The sequence below is a fragment of the Kryptolebias marmoratus genome, linkage group LG16 (genome assembly GCF_001649575.2).
Source record: "Kryptolebias marmoratus isolate JLee-2015 linkage group LG16, ASM164957v2, whole genome shotgun sequence".
NCBI lineage: Eukaryota > Metazoa > Chordata > Actinopteri > Cyprinodontiformes > Rivulidae > Kryptolebias > Kryptolebias marmoratus.
The window spans coordinates 3,800,917-3,827,159 of NC_051445.1; the positions used below are offsets into that span (position 1 = coordinate 3,800,917).

Here is a 26,243-nt window from a genome sequence, read left to right on the forward strand (position 1 = left end):
AGAGAACACTTTGTTTGAATACACCTGCAAAAATACAAACAACACAAACTCACTCACCTTGTTAGGAGTCTTTCTTCTGCTCAGTAATGGACCAATCTGCATCACGATTATTGAAGCTGTAAACATTTTGACATTTACATGGCAATTCTGTTGCAGTGCAATAGTTTCTTACATTGCTCTAAATACACAAATGATATTGATACTCAGACTTTAAACAAATTCCTGAGATAAAGAAAGGTATCCATCATGTCATATCTGCAGACGTCTTGCTAAAAGTAAGCTTGAATTGTTTTTTTTTTTTTAAAGATGCTAAACAGTTTTTGTATTTTACATGGACTATTCTGACATATTCACTAGTGAGACACATGTATTATCTTTTGAATTTTATTGATTCCTAGTATAAGAGACATACATCAGTACTCTGTGAGACCAAATTAATATAAGTCACGAGGCGTAGCCTGGAAAATGAACACAGAAAAACAAAGCTGAAATGAGATCCTGCCCAGAGATAATGTATTTACACAAAATCAAATATTGACAGAGCTTTCAGAGGTGAGACATCCCCTTTTTCATACAATCTGTGACCTGCAGGTAAAAAAAAAAAATAAACAAAACAGTGTAGCTGCCACAATCCCTCTAAAAAATATTATCTTCCCCTCTTTGGGGAAAGGCTGTTTAACGCTCTGCTGCCTGGTAATATTCAAATAAACATTTTTCTCTTTCAGCAAATGTTATGTTTGGCAATTTTTTCCTTTATTTTACCTTAATAAATGGTAAACTTTGCTTTTGGTCAAACGAGCTCTGGGAGTTTTCAATCAGTAAAAGTGTTTTCAGATCCAGTAAACAACGTAGTGCTAATTTCACAAAACGGATCGCTGTTCTCGTCAACCTTGATCAAAGCAACACTTCTGAAAAGTGCAACAGTGGCAGATATTTTGAAAGTGTCTCTGACACAAAATTGAATGATATCATCTCAGAATAGTTTTTCTTACATATAGATTTTTGGCAGCATGGCCACCTGTGAACAAATATCCCCAACATGAAACCCGTTGGACCGCAGTGCACCGCACTCCTGGTGACACTGGTAGATCAGAACATCCAGGAGTAACTGCTGCAGAAGCCCAGCACCACCTTCATGTCCTAATTTAAAACTCAGGAAAAAGAAACTGGAACACAATTGTTTTTTTTTCTATTAAATACCTAAAATCAAAGGGAAATTCAACTTTTTGTTGCGTAAAATGACTTAAAACTTCTGAAACAACTACAGGCTTGTAAATCATGACTTAAGAGGAACTGTGATTTCTTTTAGAAATTCAGCTAAAAAGAAAAAGAAAAAATTCCCAACAAGAACAAGAACTAACATACAAAGTGTAATGGCACTTATTGAGAAAGTGACACCCAGTGGAGAGTAATGTAATACAGAGACAGTCAAACCTGAACATTTGCAATTTCACTCTGTGCACGAGCTTTGTCCAACACTCCCCCCAAAACAAATCTGTAGGCTCACACTTTTGGGATGAAAAGCAGAAAAAAAAGATAAATGAAGGGTTTCATTCCAAAACGTGACATAATTCTGGAAAACAAAAAAATTTCATACTTAAATCTTAAACCCAAATAAGATTAATTATTTCTTTCTTTCTTTATTTATTTGAAACATTTAAAAAAAATATCACATGAAAACATTCACCTCAACTCCTTTTATTCTTTAAATGCAGGTGATGAATGTCCAAACGTCGAATTCTGGAGTGAAACTCTTCAAATAAACATTAGATATTAGGTGACAAATACTGACAACCATGTAAATCAAACACCTACAATATACTGTAGCATAGTAGCCATTTGAGCCCCTTGCATTGACCCCCATGTGACACACTATTATTAAATAAGGCACACATTTACACATACAGTTAAAATTTGGCTAGTAATTATTCCTTTATTTACAACCAATAGCCACAACGTCAATAATTATAATAACTGCAGTCCATTCTGTGTTTTATGTTCGTTCTCATAACACCATATGGCATGTTTGTCATGTCCTCTTTAGGTCCAAATGTATACAGTATTGTTTATTTCCTCTGAGGAGGATATTCAATCCACCAGATTTGTAAGCACCAATCTTGGGAAAAAAAAAAAAAAAAAGAGGAACCTAAATGGACCCAAATTCGTCACTTCTGACCTGACATCAGCTGAAAAAAGAAAAAGAGAGAAAAATCAAAAGAAGCTATGTTTAAGTATTTGACATGAACAAAGGATTTTTAGCCAGCTGACAAATTTTGTTGAACTGCATGTTTTGGTGTCCCTCCAAGATGTTTCTTGGGGAATAGATGAGCATTTGGTATGCCTCAACAATGAAAGTATAGTAAGGCAAAGACATAACTACTTTCAGGGGAGTTTGCGGACTTTTCACCACAGGTTACAAATACTGCATATGTATATGTATACATATACGGTGTGGATATAAACACACATATACTGTATATACACACACATGCATAATATAAACACATTCGAGGGTGGGGTGGGTGGGCACTGGATACAAACACTACATCAAAAAAGATTGAGCAAAAGCATGAACTAAAGCATTGCAGGAGCCTCCGGTTTTTAAGTCTTCAAGATCTGTCCAAGTGCGTCCAACATCAACTTGTTCAAAAACTCTGTTGCATTGTAAATCCACATTGAGGACATTGGCAGCCTAAAATAATGAGGTGGCATCACGTCACCTGAGTCAGTGGTTGTATAATAAGCAAGAAGCTGAACAATACCAATATGGTACAAAGATATTTGTTGGACAAAAAGAAAAGTGGAAATAAGTTTGGTTGAGGCTTTTGTCCACAGTGAGACTTGCTACCAACGCAATTTGTTTTGTTGTCCGATGAGGGTCTGCAACCTCAAACCCACAAGATTTCTTCAAAAAAGAAGTTCCTTAAAGATGAACACAATCAGGGAAAAATCCTTCAGTCCAGGAGTGTTCCTTCTCAGTAGTTAAATTTCCCTTGTTCATTGACTGGAGATGTAGCAGGTATGAACAGGGGCTTAGGAGGGATGTCAGGTTTGAGAGAGGACGCTCTGCGTACAATAGCACCTCTGTGTTGGACCTCCTGCTGTTCTCCATTATAGCTATGTTGGCGTGTCAGGTACCCATTTGGGATGAGAGGATAGTGAACTTCGCAAGCGCTGCCTGTTGAGTTCATCCGTGCCAAAAGTGGAGGTGGCTGGTGAGGCCCACCATTCCGTTGGCTGAAGCTGTGCTGGCGGGGGATCATTCCTCCTCCTCCGACTGCTCCCGCACTGGGCATTTTGGTGGCTGCAGCAATCAGTGAGTGCCGCTGGGAGGAGTGCCTCCTTTCTAGGGTGGACTGGTGGTGTGAGGGGATGTCAGGGGGAACATCCATGCGACGGGTAAGACTGTCCCGAGGTAAAGTGGAGGAGCTGTAGTAGGGGGCTGATTCCGTCTCAGGAATATGAGGTTGAATTCTGTTGGAAAAGGCAATCTGTCCTCCACCTCCGCTGGCCATCAGGCCTGATGGGCTCATTAACTGGGGGTTCTTGCTGCTGTTTGCATCATGGATATGCTTCAGAAGCTCATCCAGCGATGTTACCTCCATCACCTTCTGAGAGTAACTATGGTAAGGCTGCGATAACACACGCTCAACATTGTGAATTTTACGTTCCTCTGGATGCAGGTGACCAACTACTGGCTGCCCATTGGACAAGCCATGGGCGTAGGGGAAGACCTGCTGGTGAAGCATAGCTGAACTGGGCCTGGAACCAACGTTATGAGACTTTGGTTCTTTGGCATTGTTGCAGTTCTGGTTCTTCTCCCATTGGTTCTTGAAGGCTTTCATGCTCTTGATAGGCAGTTCAGGAGTTGAGTCTGGTGTGGGCAGACCAGACAGCTCTGAGGAGGTGTGGAGGTGATGATGGTGAGGGTGAACCAGGTCTCCCATTGTCATTCCATGGTGGATATTTCTCCTTGGTGGGTGATGCTCCTTGCTGTTAGTGAAGAAGGAATTGTAGATTTTTGGAGAAGACACCTCGAGCTTGTCCTCTTTACTCTGGCTGTCCAGGAGACCATTTAGCTTTGCCAGACTACGGAGTGACAGAGCATGTGGGATCGGGGCTTCAGGATCCTTTGACAATTTCTTTGTCTTGTGACCTGTGTGGTTGCAGTAGCATGAGACCAGAAACCCAGAGACGAAGGCTCCAAGGACAAAGGCCACCAAAACACAAGCTATCAGAAGGGTGTAATGGACACTGTGATTAGTCCTCTCCAGCTCTGGAGGTCGTCTCACACCTTCAAAACAACAGAGAAAAGGATAATTTAAAAGGAGCATTTTTTATTGAGCCTGAGCAAAAGATAAAGCACATTTTCAAGAGTTAATATAGGTCAAGCAGCAGCTGGGACACACAGGTTGTATTACAGGGGCTTCATATGTGGGGAAACAGCATGGAACCAGTGTTTGAACTAAACTCTTGGCTTTCTCTTCTTCAGTGGTTAATAAATCAATACAACCTGCCATTTTAGGCCCTGTCCTTCCCTTCAGATTGGCAGAGGCAAAGAGCTTCCCACTCAGTGAGAAACCAACTCTGAGATGAATTAGACCTTCAAATATTGATGGAAGCGCAGCAGCAGGAACCTGATATCATTTTCAGACTGATTTTCAATGAGAAGATCAGGGGCGAGAACACCTGGTATGAAGAATGAGCCAAAAATACCAATACCTAACTGGATATTGTGATTTTGCCAACATGAACTCAAATGAGGTTGTCAAAATTTAACAAAATGAAGCCAAGGGGCCATTTGTGCAGCAGTGCACAAAAAACTCAAGGTTACTTAGTTGGGTTAAATCTTCCATGTAAATGTCTTCAGGTGTTGTGACCCTCACACTGTTTGCCTAATGGCGTGAAAGGCAGAGATGATGAGAAGAGTGAAACCTGCCACCTCTCGTAATCAGGACTCATTTGCAAAAGGCTGCTGCCATCTGTGGTGTCAGACCCTTCCATCCAACCTTAATGACAGTTTCTGTGAAACTGATTAGTCTGCGGAGGGGTTTGGCTGAGCTGCACTGAGGAGGGGGAAAAATGCAGCTGTTCCAAGCAAGAAAATTTAACATTTAATGAAAGGTTCTTTGAAGAAAACAGAAAACAATGATGCTTAATCAGGACTAATGAGAACTTATGTTTAAAGTCATGATGAAGAGGATAAGGAAAGATAAAGTGTTCAATAACTTGTCCTACATTTAATTTGTTTTGTTAAATAAAAGTCCCAGACTTTACCTTATTGAAGCTCTATTCTAGATTATTCCTTTTTAGAAATGCACAAAAAGTATTCTTTGAATAATTTGTAGTCAAATTAAAAAAATACATTAAAATGCCATATTATTCATCTTTATAACCTGCATTCAAACATTTACTGTAACAGATTTTAAAAGAGGGTGTTTAAACGTTTGCATGCCACTAGTTGGGATGCTGTCTAAAAAATCTTTTCAAACTTCATAGACTTTAGTCTGTAAGACAAAAACCCACATGAGTAAAATTATTTTTCTGTTTTCAAAACCTAAAAAAGGCACCTGAGCCAAGGATAAATACACAATCTGTGATAACCAAAGAACAAGATGGTTTTAATTTGGCAGATTATATGATGTAAAAATGCTGTGAAATGGTAATCAAACAAGATTTCCCTTCTAGCCATCATTCTGTAGGTGGGCATTAGAATTTGGATCATGAAGTTTCTTGAAGAGTGTTCAGTTATCTTTGCCTTTCACAAGAGTCAGCTTTTGAGCAGGTAGAGGCTTATCTCATCGTCTTGTCTAATTGCATACATTTTGAAGAGTTCTTTCCTAAAAAAAAATGCTGTGGTGAGTTATAATATTTTTTGAAAATAATGCTTTCAAGTGGAGATTCTAATCTAAAGTTCACAGTTTTTAAGCCATTTATCCTTGTGATTGCCTCTTCTTATGACCGCATTAAAAAGGCATAAATCATCAATTTAATCCGGGTGGGGAACAGCTTTCAAAAGTGATGCTGCAATGAGCCTGTTAATACATCTTTTTGAATCTTGGATAGTTTTTTTTTGTCTCATTAAAATATCTGCCAATCAGCTCTGCAGCATTGCTGTTGTTCCAGGGTTCTGGATCTAACTGATTGGTGTCCTGTTGGTTGTGGCGAATGAATAAGGCTTTTGTAAGGAGCGGTTAAAGCCTGCTTTCGTCTCAGCATGCAGTCTGCCTTCTGTCACCCCTGTGGCTTCCCGGTACTGGTGAGTCATCGACACCTACCCACCAGCTTTTGCTACAGGCCCATTGAGGTGTTCCTCCTGGCTTAAGGGTATGAGTCAAGTGGCACAACAGGGAGCGAAACACGCAGCTGAGGTAAACAAATCCAGAGCCCATAAACGATCTGTCACAATGTGTTTCATGAGCAGGCTGGAAGACTCAATCACTGGTTATGTGGGACATATGGTGCCACTGGTCACAGTGAAATTAACACCCTGTGAATCAGGCCGACTGCCTGGAAGTTGCAAGGTGGCGCACAGGAGGTGATGGCCAAACAGTTCAACTAACTTAACCTTATTTTCACTGCTTCCTATGTGTTTGAAATTAAAAACAAAAAAGGAGCTTATACCAGCACACTTATATAACTTCTTAAATTGTCAGCTTAAATTGTCACATTCACTAAAGGGGATAATTATTGCTACTTTGCATTCATTCCACAACTTGGCATTAGTGTTTACATGGCTTCAGAGTCAGTATTCCTCTCTTTCTGTGTCAAGACAACCAGGTCTTGGCTCAGCAGAGCCTTAATATAGAAATGCTCAAGTCTGCCAAAAGGTAAAAAGACAGATGGGCTGCATGAGTTGAGGCAAAGGAGGGAAGGTATGAGAGTGGCAGCCAGAAGGAAAGGATGAGAAGATGAAATTTAAGAAATTCAACCTTGGTTAAAGAGGAGCATGACTGTGAGAGGACAAGAAGTTTGAATGTCACGGAGCAAAAACAAAACAAAAAACAAAAATTGAAAAAGAATGGTGAAAAAGTGCAAAAGAGAAAATTATGGAGAGGCAGACTTGGTGGGGTGAGTGACAGACCGTCACTCAGTTGGGGTTTTGAGCCTTGGTGTTCTGCAGCAGCTGTGATTTGTCATCAGGGAAAAAAAAAAAAAAACCTCTTGAGCTCCTCCACAATGTAGTAGGAAGAGAAGCTCTGTGTGATTGCATCCATATTGTTAAAAATAGACAGTGCAGTGTAGTTATGTAAACAGGCAGGTTTTACTCAGCGATCCTTGTGCAACGTTTAACTAACTGCTTATGGTTCCTTACATAAAGGCAAGTAAGTAAGAAGATCTGCAGGTTATAAAATCTGAAAATACATTACAATAGAAGTGACTGTCTTAAAAATGTGTGATTAATTAAATAATTGCCGTTCTTGCGAGCTTTAAAAACAGACTTTAACAACATCCACAAGTTGGCACCAATTTAAGCCAATTAAAAATAAATGAAGTTTCATTCATGTAAAATCACGTTTCGCTTTGCATCTTTGGAACAACTTTAAAGCATCAGAACTGCAAAACTAGAAAAGAAAACAATGCCAAATGGTGTGCCTATTAAAACTTTTTAACTTGGTAAAGAATTTTCAAACTACTATTTAAATGTATACATAACTTTAAGACTGTATCTGGCTTTTTCTAGGGGTGTGTTTAAAAGCTTTGAAACCTGGAGAACAAGTTCTATTTTTACTCACCAAGCGAAGATGTTCCAAAATAGCCCTAATTAGTTTCTGCTTCTGCAATCTTACAAGTGCAAGTGATTGTTCCATTAAAGGAGGCTCCATCTCAATGAGAAAACCAATGAAACAAAATAGCTCCAGGCCTCACATACAAGTGTTATTCCCTTCTCCCACTAATGCTGAAGATTTATTTCTCTCGCACCCAGAAAAACAATTTAGTTCTTGAAGGACACCCGAGGTTAAAGATAGAAACAAATGAATCATTTTCCCTTTTTTTTTTAACCCGACTGAAAGTTACTCTGCCTTGTTGCTGGGAGGTTTAGTAAACTGACAATTTCAAATACTGTTGTCTGTGCAATGACAGGCACAGCAAACAAACATGTCTATTTTTGCACATTTTCATACACATTGAGCTGCATGTGTGCAGGATTCTGGCTGTTGACTGAGTAAATTCAATCATGTACACTTGTTATTATGAATTTGCATATTATTCCACCTCAGTGCTCAGCCATTTGCATGCATTTGAACATATGCACACAAACTAAGGCGATACGATGTAATCTAACAAATTCATTTCAATTGAAAAGTTGTAATGAGCGATGCATTTCATTCCAGGTGTGATGATGCATACACAGTAAATATTTCATTACATCCTTCATTAAATACCAATAAATTAGACATGCTAAGGCACCTGAAATCTTAGAATTAAGGCCAGTTTTTATACCTTTGAGGAGAAACAAGTTTTCAAAGCGCTGTGAATACAGTCTTTTCACTCTGGTTACTCAAAAAACACATTTGTTCAACTTATATGCAGATAGTTTGGGCTTTATTTATTCAACTTTTAAGATATCCATCTTCAAAGATTCTGCTGCCGTTGCAACAAAAATAATGTGGTTTTCCTTGCACTGTTTGCTACAAAAAGTCAAAATGTCAACAAATGATGTCTGGACATTTTGCCCAAAAACTACTTTTAATTATTTTCAGAGACGGATATCTCAAAATTCATAACAAACTATTTGCATCATTACCAACTAAATATGTTTTTTGGAATTGTGCAACTTTGGATTTTATTAACTGTACAAATCATTAAACTTGACAAGACGCATGCATGGATTTCTTTGTTATTCTTGCATGCAACTGTACCAGAAACAAAAATAGAGCAAATGTTTATTTATCATTCAGGTGGCTGGGAAGGCAAAATGCTTCCAGTGCAACTGTTGCTGTAATTATGAGCCGTTGAAGAGTAAAAAGTGGCACTGGAAGAATCGTGGCTTCACCAACTAACTTAAAGAGACAGTCCACGCCAAAGTCACTTTCCTTAAAGTTTAATGACAATATTTTACCGTATAAAAATAATGAAAGGAAAGTTTTTGCTTTCAGATAATTTAAAACCTATATTTACAGTTCAGACACTCAGTGTTTGCTTTGGAGTGAACTGCTGCTTTAAGAGATGGAGAAACTCGCAGGCCACTGCAATACCTGAGCACAGTTTCAACCATCGGCTGGAAATTTAGTGAGGCAGATCTTAAAAAGATGACGAGAGTCAGTAAAGAGAATTCAACAAAGGAGGCAGGTACACTTAAAAGGGGTTAGTCCAACTAAAAACAGAACAAAGAAAAAAATACAGGCAGATGAAGTGGGAGTAACACTCCCCAGAGGTCAGTGAGATAAACCAAAGGGTAAGGGGTTACAAAAAAAGAGCCGATACTTCTGCTCAGGTTGGATTTGATCGCTGTGGGCCCCGCAGACTGCAGTGTCACTTAAACCCATGTTCTAAAGCTATTTAAAATGGGCCAGTTGTGTCTTTAAAGTTAGTTTTTACTGCAGATTTCAAGGCGTGTTTTTGCAGTAAAACATGACACTTATATTCAGGTTTTAGCTGGTGAGCTGAGATGAGGAAAATGGTGCAGCACTGTCTGACCTTTAACAGGTGAGTTTTCTCTACGACAGTGACTCCGGTAGTTTCCATCAGCTGAGGTGTTTCAGCGAGATGTGTGTGTGCATCATGGCTGGATTGTGATAAATCAGAATCAGCCAGTAGGTCAACGTAGATAAATGAGATCAGAAAATGAATACAATCTTTATTTAAACGTCTTAATAAACATGTTCTTACTATGAAGCTTTGAATGACCCTTAAAGATTTAAAACTGTGTTGAAAAGGACTATTTTACCCTGTCTGCAGTTTAAAGAATTTATCAGCTAATCATAAAAGATAGACCTCTTTACAAATATGGACTGCTTAAAAGACTGAGAACTAAGCTTCAAACACATATATTACTTTATAGGAAATGTTTATTTTTGGATAAATAAAAACTTGAATGACTGGATTATTGGTCGTTTTGTAGGAGTGTCTGGCTCAGTGATGAACTTTGTTTTAGTTGCCTCTTTCTTATATTCTTTTGATTGTATTGTAAAGATTATAAATAAGACAAAAATATAAATAAACTGCACAGCAGTGAAGTTTATTTCTGACTCCATATGAGCCTCCTCTTCTACTCTGACAGTTCTTAAAAAAAGGAATGCCACATTTAAAAACCCTACAGATTTGTGCCTTTTTTTTCCTGATGTGACATGAAGCTTCTTTGAGGATCAGATAACGTTAGGATAGTTAGAGGGGATACACAACCCGAGCTGAATGACTGATGATACGGGCCGTGTCTGTTGCTATGGTCTTTAGAAGTATAAATAACCCTTTGGAAAACTGGCTGGCATCAGTGTCCCCCCCAAGGAAACCAGACCCTCTTGATGAAAAGGTTCAGGCTGAGTTCACTCTCTGCTCTCCTCGTGCACTCTTTTAATGAGACTGAAAACACCCGGTCGACTCCATTCTATCATCATCATCATTATCTGCCAGTGCTAGTCAGCTGAATTAGCTGCTAACATTTTTTATCCAGCTCAACCCACACCAGTTCATCTGAATGTGTGAGAGAGGCAAAGAAAAACTCAAATCATAACAGAGGGCATAAGAGAGGAAGTCTTACTGCACTGAGTTTTGTGATCTCAGAAAATGGAGAGGTAGGTGTATTCTCCAGCCAGAAGCAGCTCCAGATCAACCGAACTTCTGGCATTTTTCTAAATAGCAGCAGGTCAACAGGTTCCTGCTTTCGCCTTTTAGTTTTTTTGCATAATGTAATGCAGCTACATATATTAGAGAAAATAATTCACAACATTTATCTGACCTAAACTGAGCCTCATGAAATGTGGTTGTCCACAGTTGCATGGGAAATGATTTAAAGAGATAGTATTGTAATTTTTGAAATGCGTCAGTCAAAAGTTTACTCGACTCTCGGCGGACTGATACGTTCAGCAGCTTCAGGACAACAACATTTATATGGTCTATGACAGGGGTATGCAACCCTGGTCCTCGAGGGCCACTATCCTGCATGTTTTCCTTGTTTCCCTGCTGCAACACACCTGATTCAGAGGTTAAATCACCTCTTCTTTCTCTGCAGAAGCCTGTTAATCACCCATTAATTTAAATCAGATGTGTTGGAGCAGAGAAACAAGTAAAACATGCAGGATGGTGGCCCTCGAGGACCAGGATTGTCTACCCCTGGTCTATGGTCAGCACACATGCAGACGTTGTTCATTTAAGAAAATGGTGTCATGCAAATGTTTTAGCTAATGAAGCGTTCTTTCACATCAGTATGGCCTTTTTTGACAAAAATGGCTTTATAAGCCTTAAAAACAAACATCTGACTAACCATTAGCCTAGCCTGAATGAATACTTCTGCTGTTGTCTTCATACTCTTTATGACTGATGTCACGACTGATAAGGTACCAACTTATGATAACTACTTGACAGAACATCACTTCAAAAATGACCAGACTACCCCTATAAGTGAGCATTTGTCTCTTAAAGTAAAGATTTTTTGCACATTGACCCTGCACCGCTAACATTATTTCACATATGATGACTCACTCTCATATGTTGGAATTGGTGTGAAGTCTTTCAGACAGTGTAAAAATTATTTAACACAACGTTTGCTTTTTTTTTTCAGACGGTCCCCCAAAAAGTTAGCAGGTCTGAAGCATCTGTTAGGCTGCTGTTAGGAACTGACAAATTCTTGCTAAACATAATAGTCAGTCAACATTCACAGCTCTTTAGAAACAGTCCATCTTACACAACTTTCTATCAAAGTCTAAACACACAGTTGAAATTAAATAGGAAACAAAATGATTGCTTCATAATGTTTAGTTCATATCTTCTGGTGATGGATTGGGTAACACTTTCTGTCCTTTTAATGGTTTATTAGACAATTTGAAAATGAACTTATTCTTAATATTAGTATCAGCACTGGTACTTTCCTTTCAAAAAATAGTCAAAGTTTCCTGTAAAAAGGGCTTATTGTTTACATGTTTACATTACAGCTTTTTTTAGTCCGTTTAGCTAGATATGCAAATTGCATGCCATGTGTTGCAAAAATAACAGGACCAGACGAGCCGTTTCTAAAACTGTTTTCACACAAGAACACCAGAGACTGTTAGGAGAATTCATAGTGGTTGTGTGTTCACAAGTTCACCTCACAGCAGGAGATTCCCTCAGAGATCCAACAACTGGAACACACTCGAATAAGAGTTTGATTAAAGTGCAAAGAAGGCAACATGTAAAACCCTTCTTACAAGTTGGAAAGTTTATTAAAATGCTACAAAAACTTTGTTCTGCATTTTTTAAAAGTTTACTTGAGTTTTGAAGTGACAAATAAAAAAATATGTTAGAAGTGGCTAAAGTTTTTTTTCCTATTTATAATTCTTATGAGTGTCGATGTTGAAGCTAAATATATTTGATCTAATTTCCAATATTGGATGGATGGATGGATGGATGGATGGATGAATGGATGGATGGATGGATGGATAGGATGGATGGATGTCAGTTTGAGTCTTGGGTCTCAGCGTGTTATAAAGTGACAGCAGCTTCTACACATTGGTGACAACTCTTGATGCTCTCAGCCACAGATTGTGAAATGTTCGTAAAGTGCGAATAAATGACTACACAGTTAACACAAAACCGGCACCTTGAAACGTGCTGCACTTCAGGCCTGTATTGATCCAATATGTGTACATCTGTGATGGCTGCTAATATATGGCAAGTGTTTACAACCAGATTGATCAAAATACTTCAGATGAACATGAGATAACTCTTATCTTCATATCTTCAATACACATCTCTTAAACAGAGTGTACCCAGCTTGTGTTTAGGTCTTTTTAGCTTTAAGCTCAAGTTTCAGCTTCTTCAGCCCTCAGAATTCACACATTTTTGAAGAGAATGTAGTTTCTCTAGTTTATGTTGTTTTGTTGTTTGTCTCTGGTTTCCTCTCACAATCCTAATCTATTTACTGCCCGTCAGTCTGACCCAAGCCCGAATCTGAAGTCTTTAGTACCTGTATTATTAGGGACATGCAAACTTCACATTATTGCAGCCTAATTGTAGGTACTTGTTGAAGTAATGTTTAGTCAAAAATACTAATATTCTGGAAAAGAAAGACTAAGCATGAGGACAATTCACCATACCAGAGTCACATATGTACCCTTTTACCTGGAGTGATGTAAAAATTTTAGTTCAGGTATCTTTCTCACTCCTTACTGGTTGTTCTATTTTTAGTTGATATCTGTACTCTGCTGTCTACTGGCCCACCTTGTGGCTGCTGTGATATGTGATACATTTGCAAACCTCCTGCAGAAGATACAGACAGAAAGTCAGATAGCTGGTAAAAAATGGACATAAAGTTAGAGAGACTGAAGACACTGTTGGAACGGTGATGCTGTTACTGCCATCCCAGCTCCTCTCCCACCTTATCAACCCAGCCATTCAGCTATTCTGATTGAACTGGTCATGTCATAGTCTCTGGCTGAAAAAGATTGTGCTGCAAGTTTTTTTTTTTATTATTATTCTTTTCTATTCTATACTCTCCTCCTTCCTGGATTCTCTGACTCTCGAGCTCAGAGTCCTGCTGGTTGTTTATTTGTTCTAGACTTTTTGTATTTAAGCCTGAATAGCTCATCATTACAGCCACGGAGCCTGTCTGTGTGAATGGAAGCTTCTTTTACTTGCTGAGGATTTATGGACTTGTGATGTGGTTTTTGTGCATGCAGAAACAAAAAAAGGACAAAACAGCCTGCCATGCTGCTTTGTCTTTGTTGAATCCCTGACAAATGAACTTAATCTCCTTCCTAAAACTTCAAAAAAAAAAAAAAACTTTTCAACTTTAGGAAAATTTAGGAGTCAGTATCTAGAAAATGTGTTTTTCACTGATGCTTCTGTTTCTTTATTTTATCATATTAGAGTTTCATTAACATTCTATTTCCTATCAATAAAGGTAATATCCTACATGCTTATAATGTTCATTAGTGAACAAGACAACTGATGAATATTTACAATCAAGTGAGCAAAAGTAAAAGCATCCAGATTTGATTAAACTTATTGTACATTACAGGCAGTGGTAACTGTTAGTTGACAAGATTTATACAGTCTAATAATATTTCAACAGCACCATGTTTTGTTAAAACCTTTTTAAAATGAAAAGCATAAATTATATTGTAGTTTTAAAAAGCTATAAGTGAGGAAATTCTGCTTTATTCAATGCCATAATTTGATTACTGCCACATGCAATATTGTTTTCCTAAACCTAATAAAATAGTGCCATTTCTTAAACTTAACCTATTAGATTTAGTGCCAAAGTATAGCAAATAAATGTATTACCTAAACAAGTTTTTAGATTTTTGGTAAACTAATTAGAATGAGTGCCTAAAAATAAAAATAAAAGAGCAACTTGATTAGTAAACTTAAATAGTTTACAAATCGGTGTATTAATGTGACCTAAAGCACTAATTAGAGTCTATAGATTGATTTATTCAGGTTAGATTTGTAGAGATGTAGTGGACGGGTAAATGAGGGCACAGATTGTGTTTGGTTGGATAGAAAGGTGTTATATAAATCAAATCAATTTACCAATTTGATGCCTAAACCTACTCAATTAGATTTATTGCTAAAATCCAACAAGAAAAATGTCTCCATAATCCTAATTAGGTAGTTTAAATGTCTTAACCTAACCACTTAGATAATTTAAACTTATTTATTACAACCTGTTCCCAGTGAAGCAGATTGTAAGCAGCAAGTGAGAAAGGAGCAGATTAGAATGAAGTGTGAAAAAGTCATCGTCGTCAGTTGTTGCAGACCCTCCTATGGGGGAATTATTGTTTGTTTAAAAGGTAAACACCGCAGAAAGATGCAGTAATGTTTCTGTTGACATCTAATGTTGATGCAATTGCCACTTTAGGGCACTGAAAAGCACCACAGGCTTATCTGAGGGACAGAAAACTTTGATAAATCAGCAGGATTGAACAGCTTCAACAGATTGCCTAAATTTCCTTAAAGAATTACAAATTTAAAAGAAATACAAATTATTTAGTCATTACGGCAACTAAACTTACAAACAGTTAAGCTCAACAATTTTACTTTTGGGTGATAAATTGTCTGATAATGAAAATATGAAAACAACAAAATCCTAATAATATTTTGTGTAATTTACAATGCATATTAAAACACACACACAGCAAATAATATGCTTCAATGTGTCTGACTATTTATTATTTATGCTGCTAGTGGTTGTCTTTTGCTGAAAAATCTACAAAAAAATAAAGGCTTTTGTGGTTTTTATTGCTGATATTTCATACACAATGGATACCTTGGATTCTTCAGTTTATTGAGGAAGGTTTACAGATTGTTGTTGTTGTCATGTCTGTTGAGGAAAAACTGCTGAAGATGTGAAGTAAAATCTGACAGCAGTTGAACAAGTTCAGGATCTTAGAATATAAACAGTGACAGCAGGTAAGATTCACTTTTTTAAAGGGGAAACTGGGACGTTGTCATGCTTATACTCATCAATTTAGCTTTTTTCTTTACCGTATATGTACTTGAAACACAGATTTGTGTGTTGACAAGGTAAACAGGCTATGACTGTTTTCATACCTAATTAGTAAAGCTATAAGCTAATCCAGCATTCGTTTACAATATAAAATGTGCTCAACTCATGATAGCACACTGAGATGTATCAGATCCTTCTTGTATATATTTTGAGCTCACTGGACTCAAACTCTGGATCCATGTTCTGACTGCGGTCCAACGTGCTCCACAAATCTTACAACTCTGGGCTTCAGTTGAAGCTGGTTGGGAAATTGCACATCAAGTAAAGTAACACTGGGACTAATTAACTATATAGGTGATAAAAGTTAATTAGCAATGCTTTCTGGCATTCACTAAGATTTAGAGTTAAGTGTTAGTAAGCCAAATGAAGCGATAGTTCACCCTGGAATAACCGTTTCACTTATTTGCATGCATACCACTGCTTGTAATCTTGAACGGTCAGCCCCAGGAGGAGCCGATTTATCATCAAGCCTCATTTTCTTACTATTCAGCATCATCCCTCATCGCAGATCATAAAGCAGAAAAATTATTTTCAAATACTATAACTACATTGGGACACTAGGAATGCAATTACTACATACACATGTGCTTGATGAATCAGATAATACAGTAGCCAGATTTTATGCTGTAAATAAAAAAAACTGTTATACCAGAGTGAAACAATCTTTTGGTTTCTAAAGTATGGTTTTAGTTAGTTTGGTTAGAAGTGTAGAGTTAGGCGATCGGGGCCCAGCAGTGAAATCCCCTGCAGGTCAGAGTTTAATGGGGACAAATGTCCCCTCCCCCTTACCCTCCATCTCCACACTGATTGGCTCTGAGTCAGGTGACCCTTTTTCCCCCACAGGGGGAAGGCGATCAGGACCTGTACCTCTTTCAGAGTCACCTGCCTCCTTTGGGAATGCCGCCCCATGACGGGTAGTGCTGGCGCTTGTGGGGGTGGTCTTCCCTGTGGTTGTAGTGAAGAGGGAGCAGGAGGGGAGGGCAACAGAGCGAGTGATTAGTGAATGTGAATCAGTGTGGAGAATCAACTTCAGAGAAATGAGGATGAGTCTTGAGTGGTGACAAACCCTTCAGTTGTTACATAAGATCCTGTAATGATGAGTAGCATAATAAACACACAGAGCAGCAGTTAAAGAGGTCATATTTATACTTTCCCTCTTACCTGTAGTGTATTTTCATGGCTTTTTACACACATTAAAGGTCTGCAGATCTACCAAGACCAAAGCCAACTCTAAAGTGAGCTATTTTTTCAGATGAAATACCCTGCTGGTTAGCTGTTCATAATGACTAGTTTGTGATCCACGGTGATCTTCAGTGACTTAACCCCACCACCATAACACATATGACTGATGTCACCTCAATGGCTAGTTTATAAAAACTGAGTGTGAAGCTATTTCACACATCAGCTGGCCAGTCAAAGCAGAACAGGCCATTTGGATGGGTGCCTTTAATAAGCATGAGTTATGGGCTTTTGAACTTTAAAGTATGTAAATGATTCCTTCTGAAGCACCAAAACTAATTTCTAAACCTGAAAATGAGCACAGTGTGGGTTCTTGAATTCTTCAATCACTTTACTTCTTTTTGCATAAACAAACTGAATGTTTTGAAGTGTACTTTACCTGTTGCTTAAATCCACACTGAACTTATCTAGGACGCTGTGTTTTGAGCATTTTCACATTAGCATACTAAACTCTAAAATAATTTGTACTGTAACGTTTTTAATAAATTCCACAGGGTAGTGTTTCCCTGGGCTGAGACTGTTGGTGACTCAAAAAAGTGCTAGAAAATAGGCAAAATGTTCCGTTATAGTCTCTCTGAATTCTGTTTGCGACCAGTACGTTCTGAGCAGCCAATCTTTGAAAATCATGGCCCATCTTTGTGTGCACGGCTTGCAAAATAAGACATGATTTTTTTGCCCACTTCTGCCCACATCAAACCTGCCTTGGCCTCCTTTCCCCCACTTTGGCAGCCACCCCCACATTCTTGATTTAAAAGTTTTGCAAACTTTTAAGGGGACAACAACACAGCATCATGCTTTGTATCCTTGAGAGGAAATATTTGGGTGTCTAAAATCACATTTAATTAAAAAAAATAAATAAATAAAATCCCGTTTCTCAGTTTAGAGTCTCGTTATGTTTTTAACAAAATATGATTTTTTTTTTTTTTTTAGTGAGCGGCTCTGATTTGTGGGAGGAAAGCAAATGGATACAAATAAAACTCAGCACTTGCTGTGGTGACTCTTCCCACAGATAGGTGGACACAAACTGATAGCTGGTTAGGTAATGTGTTTATCAGGGTTTTTTTTTAATCAACTACTTCACCCAGGCTCTCAACAAACAATTCATTTTGTGGCCAAACAGCAAGCATCATTACAGTTAGAATCACTGCAAACATATGCCAAGAAACATGCTGGGTATTAGCTGCTACAGGCCTTGTATTATCAGACATTTTTGTCTTGATGACACACTCCACATCTTGATTGCCTGATGAGCTCTCTGTTGTCCTTAAACTATGGTGAGCAGCATGCTGCTATTGGCTTGGATTAATGCACTAATAAGCCAGCCATAATGTCAGCATTCTGCAGCGCTCACACTCAGGCTGGAGGAAAAGTGCTTGTTTTTCTGCTCACTGTGAGCCAGTTGACAGTGTTCACTCTGAATGAGGTGTCCTGTCACTTCACCATCTGTGGCAGGCAAATTAAAACTGTACACCATAGGGTGTTTGGCTCTGGCACTCCCCCCAAAAAACTAATAAAAACTAAAAATAAAAACTCCACGGCTTCACCATGAGTTTCACATTCATCAAAACAATTTTATAATTTAAGTTCATATCGAGTTATTTTAGATATATTCTTGTTATTTGTAAATAAAACACATCGCAGAGAACCAGACACTTGTCTCACACCATTTTCTCTGCTTGCTGTGACTGTGTGGGTGACAAAAAAGTGGAAAAAGAAATGGCCCCTGCATATGGTGTTTTGTTTAAAAAGGAAACAGCCCCTTGTGACAACAGCTTTGTTCGACATATGGGGTGTTTTATTGTCTAGAAAAGCTGATAATTGATCTTTAGTGAAGAGACTTAAAAGGCTTCTTGTGCGAAAAAAAATAGACACAAAACACACAAATCTGACTAAATGTTGAGAATTCAAAACACTGCTAAGAAGCACCAGGTTGGTAAGACGCCTGTAGGATTAAACAGTAAGGTTTCAACTGAGTGGCAAGGGAGGCGTTAGAGAAAACTGAGTGACTGCAGAGGTCCACACTGAAGCCTTTGGCAAACAAAGTGGCTTTTTGCAGACAGTAGTGCAGAGGAATGTAAATGATTCAGCTGAGCCACTCTTGCATGATTGGCTCTGGGCTGACACTAATCACTGTCTCGAATCAGCTGCTGTCATTAGTTCCCTGATGTCTCAATTTGTTTTTGACTTTGAGTAAAACCTCCAAACTTCTCAGAAAGTTGGGTTTGGTGGTTTAGATGTGTACATAAAAAGAAATGATACTGGTCAACGACCATCGATTTAAACTGACCTTGATTTGAGTTCTGCATTATTAGTCAATCCAACACCACCTCAGTCTAATATGAGATATTGTCATCTTAGCTGCATTTTGTTTTGCCAGGAGCTGCTCGGTGTGGCTGGTGGGGGAAGTAATGAAACGTGACAGGGATGATGATCTTTCTTGAAACAGGGCATTAGGCAGCTTGGCCAGCGGAGCTCCTGGTCCATCAGAGGAGCGATGCTCCAGACAATGGCTTCAATGTTTAAACTGTCAAACTGGCTGAAAGGGAGAAGAGCTTCTTTCCATTTAGCTGCCTCAGTAAAACATTCTGTAACCTCCTACGTTGTTAAGTTTAAATACATTTACTTTGTGGGTATATAACTGAATAAATCTTATCCGCTTCTCACAGTAAGTGAGTAGGTGGAGGTTCAATGTGATGTGCAGTGGTATTTAAAGAACAGCATCATTTTTGTCTAATCATATGCCCAATTTGGATAATTCACTGCTTTCTTCTGTTTTGATTTCTGTCATGCCAGTTCTTTCCTTTCTGAAATCTGTTACAGCAAACTTCATCCCTTGTTCCTGGTAAAATTCTAGTCGCACAACATAAAAGGTGAGATACAATTTAGCTGTGTTTAGAAAAGTCTTATTAGTCTGACTGATAAAGAAAATAAGCAGCATCATAGTCTGCCATTTTCTCAGGATTTCCAATCAAATCATCACAGAGTGAAGCCTTTAACATTTTAAAACACAATGAAACAACTGTTTGTCAGTTCAACATTGTGAAACTGTTTATATAACATAAATATTATTTTTTATAACTAGAAAATAGTTTTAATGCCTAAAATTAATTTTAAAAAAAATCATGTGACAAAAAGTAAAACAGGGAAGAAAAAAAGCAGGACTGAGGGTCTTTGGTAAGCATGTACTTCGTAAAAACAACAACAACCCCAAGGAAGTTCCTGGTGTATAAAAAGATTTTGTCAAATGAGAGTTTCTAAAACCTCAGGAGTCAAATATTACAAAGACTTAGAATTATTAGAGTGGAAATGTTCACATTTTTGTACTGGCTTGGTAGTAAAAACAAGATTTTGGCTTATTTTTCAAAGTAAAATTTCCTAAGCAATGAAAATAAATAAATAAAAGTATCAAATAGCAATCTGAGGATATGAATTTTTGTGCTTAAACCCAAATCAGCTTTATCAGAAGAAGCAGATAAAGAAAAACATGAAAACTTTCACTGACCATACACGGAATCTAGCGCCGTGTTCTGCTTGCGAGTGGTCGCCAACACGTCTGGAGAGAAGAAAAAACAGCGTTATTGGTTCATTTTTTGTATATTTATTATTTCTAGACAGCAGATCATCTTCTGATAAAAGACAAGGACTGTTTAATTTGTCGGGTTTGCTGTTATTACATCCTGAACACACGCAACAAGCTAAGAAGAACTGTACCCTTGGGTGGACAATCTTTTCTTCAACATAAACTGAAATGCTGTTTTAGTGTAGCTGAATAATAAAGCTGTTTTAACCAAACTGCTGCCATAAAACCCTGAAAATATTGAGAATCAGTAAAAGGTGTGCATCTCACCGTGACAGTTATCAGGATGCTGATGGTAGCCATTCTCCACATCCTGTTCAAACCCGCCTCTGAAGATAAACAAACACACAAACATACACGGTAACAAAGAAACCCGTCAGTAAATTTGCATCAATCCATTTCACTGAATGTCCTTCACTGACAAAGCATCTCTTTCCAAAATTGATTTTGCTCATAAGGACTGTTTGGAGATAGGAAGATAAGGGCACTATTCCAGAATTTAATTTGTTTTGTGTCTGGTCAAGGTCAGAGTCTCTCCATTGTTGGGACAAAGTAGAGCCAAGATCTGAAAGAAAAATGCACCTTTAAATCTCTCCTCAAGGTTGTGCAGCATCACTTCTGAGGCTCTTAGCAGATTGCAGAAGTTTGTTTGTGAGAAGTTGGAATTTACTTGCATGACTCCTTGTTTGTTCCCTAGATAGTCATTTCCTACCTTCACAAAGCGCTTTCTGTAGCTGCAATGCAGTCAGTGTATCAAGGCTACTGCTGGTGAAATTGGTACCTACAGTTTGCCTGCTCTGCAATGAACGTCTCAGTGTGTGATTGTGGAATGTCAGTGAAAAATTGTCTCCAGGGAAGTGCGTTGATTCAGAGCGACTGACACAAAAACCTGTCATTTACAGTGATATTTATGAAGACATTTTCTTTCCTGCTGCTAATGGTATGATATATACAGCTGTATGAACAGCTTTCAGAGAGAATAAGAAAAACAAAATTGGATAAAAACACGCAGATATGGAAGTGTTTTTGCAAAAACATTTCAGGAAAGATTTTGAATGGATTTTTGACACCAAAAAACAAGTGTTGACAAAACGATTCACAGCTTGAAACCACAGTGATTAAAAGGTTAACTGTTTTTAAATCATTTTTCAATTTCTCACACAATGTTTGCAATCTATTTTTGCCACATTTTCTTTGGAAAACAACTAACTAAAACAACTGAGCTACAGTTTTAACAAAAGAGCAAAGAAATGCTTCATCATGTGAAATAACTGAAATTTTGTGCTAGTGATCCAAATCCACTTAATTCAACTTCTGAATCACTTTCAGCTGAATAGAAACCTGATCTGACAGCCACTGATTTTCTGCTGTGCTGATTAAAGCAAGCCTACGATTTCACTCTTATAAAAGCTTCATCTTTCACCTTCGCGTCAGGTAAAAATCAACAGCTCATCCAGACGCATCCGTTCGATGGCTGAGTAATGAGATTGACTCAAGCTCCTTCAACTGCGACATGTTTCCCACCGATGCCAACAATCCTCCCACACGTTGCAGTGAACCAAATAAAATAGACAAGCTCATAAACAGTACAAGCTCAAGGGTAATGATCCAGTATCCACTTTGTACAAGCATCCATGCACACCCACTCTCTAACAAACCAATTAGTACATTATATAGCTTAAACACAAAAATACATCTCACACGGATTTTATGCAAACACAGATTTCCGCCATTCACCTATAATTAGCAATGTACAAGAAAAACACATGGAGTTTTATTAAAAACACTTTACAGCACAGGACAAAAAACAATTTGGAAATTGGTGCAAGAAACAACTGAACATCCCAAAATAGCAGCAACAGTATCGATGCAGAGGGTAAAGAATCCCAAAGATTTACAAATCTTAATGTAACAATTTTTACAGCTACAAGATTAATAAGACGTTAATCTTGGGTTTCACTCTGTCCTCATTAAAAGGCACTCATTGCAAAGCCATGAAGACTGAACGAAAAAAATAAACTACAACAAACAAACAAAAAGAAAAATAAAGAAATTAAGAAATGTTGTAGGCCAAAGCTGCACCGTGCATTGGTTAATCTACAGAAACAGCCTAAATTAATGAAAGTAGGTCAACAATGATGACGTCCAAGGAAGAGCTGTACTGGAATGAGATGTCTGACAATAAACAGAAATTTTTGAAAAACCATGTGTTTGAATGCTGACCTCTGTCTTTGTGGTGCTCCACCATCCTGCTTAATTGCCAATATTTATACTTGACAGTAATCTTACTCATTCTTTCTCTTCCCCTTCATGTTTAGCAGCAGATTCATGCTTATATTTCCCACCTAAACACCTTCTCCGAGAATTTACACTCGTCCCATTCTGCCATATTGGTTTACCTACAAAAACTACGACTAGCCTAATGTTGGTCAATCTTGTGTCAACCTTATTTGTGGTTTTTGGTGGATTCAGCTGAGTGCTTCATTAACACCGAGCATGGACCCACATTACAGAATTGCCTATCAGTGTATCTGGACAATGACTGAAGTAAATCCTTTCAAACGGCACCATCTGATATAATTTAGGATAACCTTTTGAGTTCATATTTTGCATTCAGCGCCTTTAGATTAGCCATGGTTTCAGACCGCTCATATGAAGTCTACATCCTTCATTTTGTTTATTTTTAGATCAGTACATGATCAATGTCAGAGTAATATTTTGTTGGCTGTTCAGCCACTTTGACCTATAAATCATTCAGGCACAAAGAATCTCCAAAACTCCAAGAATGAATGAACCAATGTTGTGTTGACACATAACAGACAAATTAGTGAAGAACCACTTTTAAACCGGCTCTTTTGGCACTTTTTACTCTTTTAGACAGACCTAAAATATTTTTTTTTTTTATCACCAACAAGGTGATTCCCAAACAGCGGTTGGCAGATAAATAGATGATTAACTAAAATATAATGATGAATCTCTCAAGTCCTGTGCCATGTTTGTGCTGGATTTCTTTCTATTTCTCAAAGACAGTTTACAGATATTGTTCATCTGCTGTAGATAGTTTTATTTTTTTAATGCTAGACACTTATTTTGTCCTCTATGTGTTCCCTTCCTCATTTTGTTAGCAGACAGTACACAAAATGCTGTCATGGTCAGGAACCGGGCAAAAAAAAAAAGAATGTAACCCTGAAGATTTCTAAGGAAAAAACTAAGACATGGAGAAAAATAAAACATGTAGAACTTATTGATTAAAACCACTTGAAAAGGTTACAATAAAGTCTGTCTGACTGGAAGCAAATATAAGTGTGGTTTAAAACTCTTCTATAGTACTGTAAAGGCATAATTTTGCACCATAAGGGTCATAATAGTAAAGCAATTAGACTTGTTTAAATGACACCACAGCCTGCAAACTGAGTTGTAGTAGAAGAACATGTTTCTTTTCCATTTAAAACCCTCTCTGGTGTTGCTGGACAGGGAATGCAGCTGAAACAAGTGATAATTTGTTTTGTTTTGTTTAATTTGGAAAAAAAGGATCTCTTTGCCTCCCTTTAAGCATGCAACTTTTAGCTACTTGTCTTGTAGTGAGTCCAGTTGTACTTTTACTTCATCACAGTGATCCTCACACCAATATTCAAGTTTTAATAGTATTGCTCCACCGTGGCAAAACAAACCAGTTGGAATTTTTTCCTCTTAGTGTGTTGGTTTTCCTGTTAGTTCACTATTTGCATTCAGGCTGAAAAGAAAAGTGTTGCACTCAGCGGCGCAGTATTGATTTCATTCAGCAGATCAGAGAAAATACATTCCTGGATGGCTGGCCCTTGTTTTAATGAATGCAGTATTATACAGCGAGCCAAACTGATGCATTCTTGTAAGGTGAATATTTGCAAAATATTAACATCAATATGATTTACAAACAAGGTCAGATACAGGCTTAAAATAACCTGAGAGTGTCAACATGAAGAGTGTGACAAAAGCTAAAACACTCAAATGGCAAAACTAGAAAAGTTTGCCTTCTGGAAATTATTTCAGCAAGATTATAATTCCAATATTTGTGTAAATATGGAGAATCAATCAATGTGATGATTGACTTTTCAAAGCATATTCAAAGTGCTAAGAACTCCATTTATGAACTGACATCGTGACTTGGACAGAATTTATTCTGAAGCTGCAAACTGATGTCTGTCTGTCGCAGCATATGATAACCAAAGTAAACATGGCCTTATCTTTAAAGATGTTTCCACCTCCACCACAGAGCTGAGCTGCTTTCCCTTTCCAGGATCTGTTTCCATTTTCTTGCCTGGGATTTGGCATTATGCTCTGGTGACACAGACTTTGTCAAATGCATTATGGAAGACTAGACTAAATGCTCAGAAATGGCATAAAGCAGAGCTGTTCATCCGCACAATCTTTCAAAGTGAGAGAAAAAATAAAAAGACAAAAAAAAAAAAAATTGGATGTGAATTCGTTCTGCTCTTTCTCCTTTATCGTTTGGAACCGGTACAAATCAGTCATTAAAATTTATGCCACCTCCAGATGAGAAAGGATTCCAGACAAAAAAAAAAAAAAAAAAAAAAAAAAGACTGATGGTCCATGAAAAGAGCGAGTACCAGGAGGTAGATGACTTTGAGATGCTTCATATCAAACTGTGGGCCGACTCTTTCTGATGCTGGCTGATTCACATCAGTTCATATTTTCCCGTCTCCATTCTTTTATCATTCTTCATGATCCTCTTTCCTGTTCTCTTTTTAACCAGCTATTCCTCACATTCTTCAGCGATATATAAAGTGCAAAAGATATCCCTTAATGCAGATTTAAACTACGGTCGTATTTCAGTGACACTTTCAGCAGCAGCCAATGGACTTTTTTTGTTACATTTTCAAATCTGAATGAAAAACAGATGTTTTAATAAAGTTACACATTTTTCTTCTTTATTTAACTTTTGTTGGCTTACTCTTTTTTATGTTTAAATGTATTTACTTTGGTTAACTCCTTAGTTTACCCCAGTTTTCCCTTCTTGCTGTTTTCGTTCTGCCTTTACTTTCTGGCAGGAGGCTGACACTGTAGCTGAGTTTGGACAGTATTTTGTTTGGCTGGTCTCTCTCAGGTTCTGGTTCACTGGTTTTCAGTGCGGTTTTGTCCTGAACGCTAAACGCAGCTCATAAATCAACCCTCAGCGAGTAACTTGGTGCACCTTGCCAGCATGAAGCCACATTGGCACTTCCTCTTCCCCATCATGAGCACATCTTGCTGTACTTGTGAGGAGCAAGTCTTCACTTGAACCAGAAACCCAACTTTAAATGCTAACTGTCACCCTAAGTCCTAATTATATTCCTGAAACTCTAAACAAAACAAGAAAAGTAGAATTTTTTTAAACTTCTTTGTATGCCTCATTACACACATGCACACTCACTACTACCTACCACAAATAGTTTCTATTTCCCATTCAAGTTCATTTTATAAAATTACTTCTCAAAATGATTCAGGTTAGTTAATCATCCTCTTTGAGCTTGCCAGGCTCTCTGGAAAAGATCTTAAAATCTTTGCATTGAACATTTGGTAAGATCGGCCAATATTTAGATCATTTAATAAAACTAATGTGTGAGATTTTAAATAAAATGTAAGGTATCACATTGAAAATGAGTAACTGGAACAGTAAAATTAAACCAAAACTCTTCCTCTGTTCTCCAAAAATAAAGTATTTTGGCTCTATTTAAACAAAACAGTGTCCTTAAAGGGGCAACAGCAAAATAAACTGGATGTTTTGGCACACAGAGCCATCTG

At 37.8% G+C, this 26,243-nt stretch overlaps 1 protein-coding gene across 7 annotated transcripts in view; it reads right to left on the bottom strand.

Annotated features, from left to right (window-relative positions):
• Positions 1-368: 368 nt before the first annotated feature.
• Positions 369-26,243, bottom strand: part of sema6e (sema domain, transmembrane domain (TM), and cytoplasmic domain, (semaphorin) 6E) — a 147,335-nt gene continuing 121,460 nt past the window's right edge. For 5 of the 7 annotated variants that reach the window (XM_025008685.2, XM_017428616.3, XM_025008684.2 and 2 more), the window contains 4 exons: positions 20,733-20,791; positions 20,388-20,438; positions 16,436-16,591; positions 369-4,294 (listed from right to left, as the gene is read on the bottom strand). In XM_025008685.2, coding sequence (XP_024864453.1) covers positions 2,976-4,294; positions 16,436-16,591; positions 20,388-20,438; positions 20,733-20,791 — 1,585 coding nt within the window. In that variant the 3' untranslated portion in view covers positions 369-2,975. The remainder of the gene's footprint in view (positions 4,295-16,435; positions 16,592-20,387; positions 20,439-20,732; positions 20,792-26,243) is intronic. The other 2 variants (XM_017428620.3, XM_017428621.3) reach the window with 2 other exon arrangements.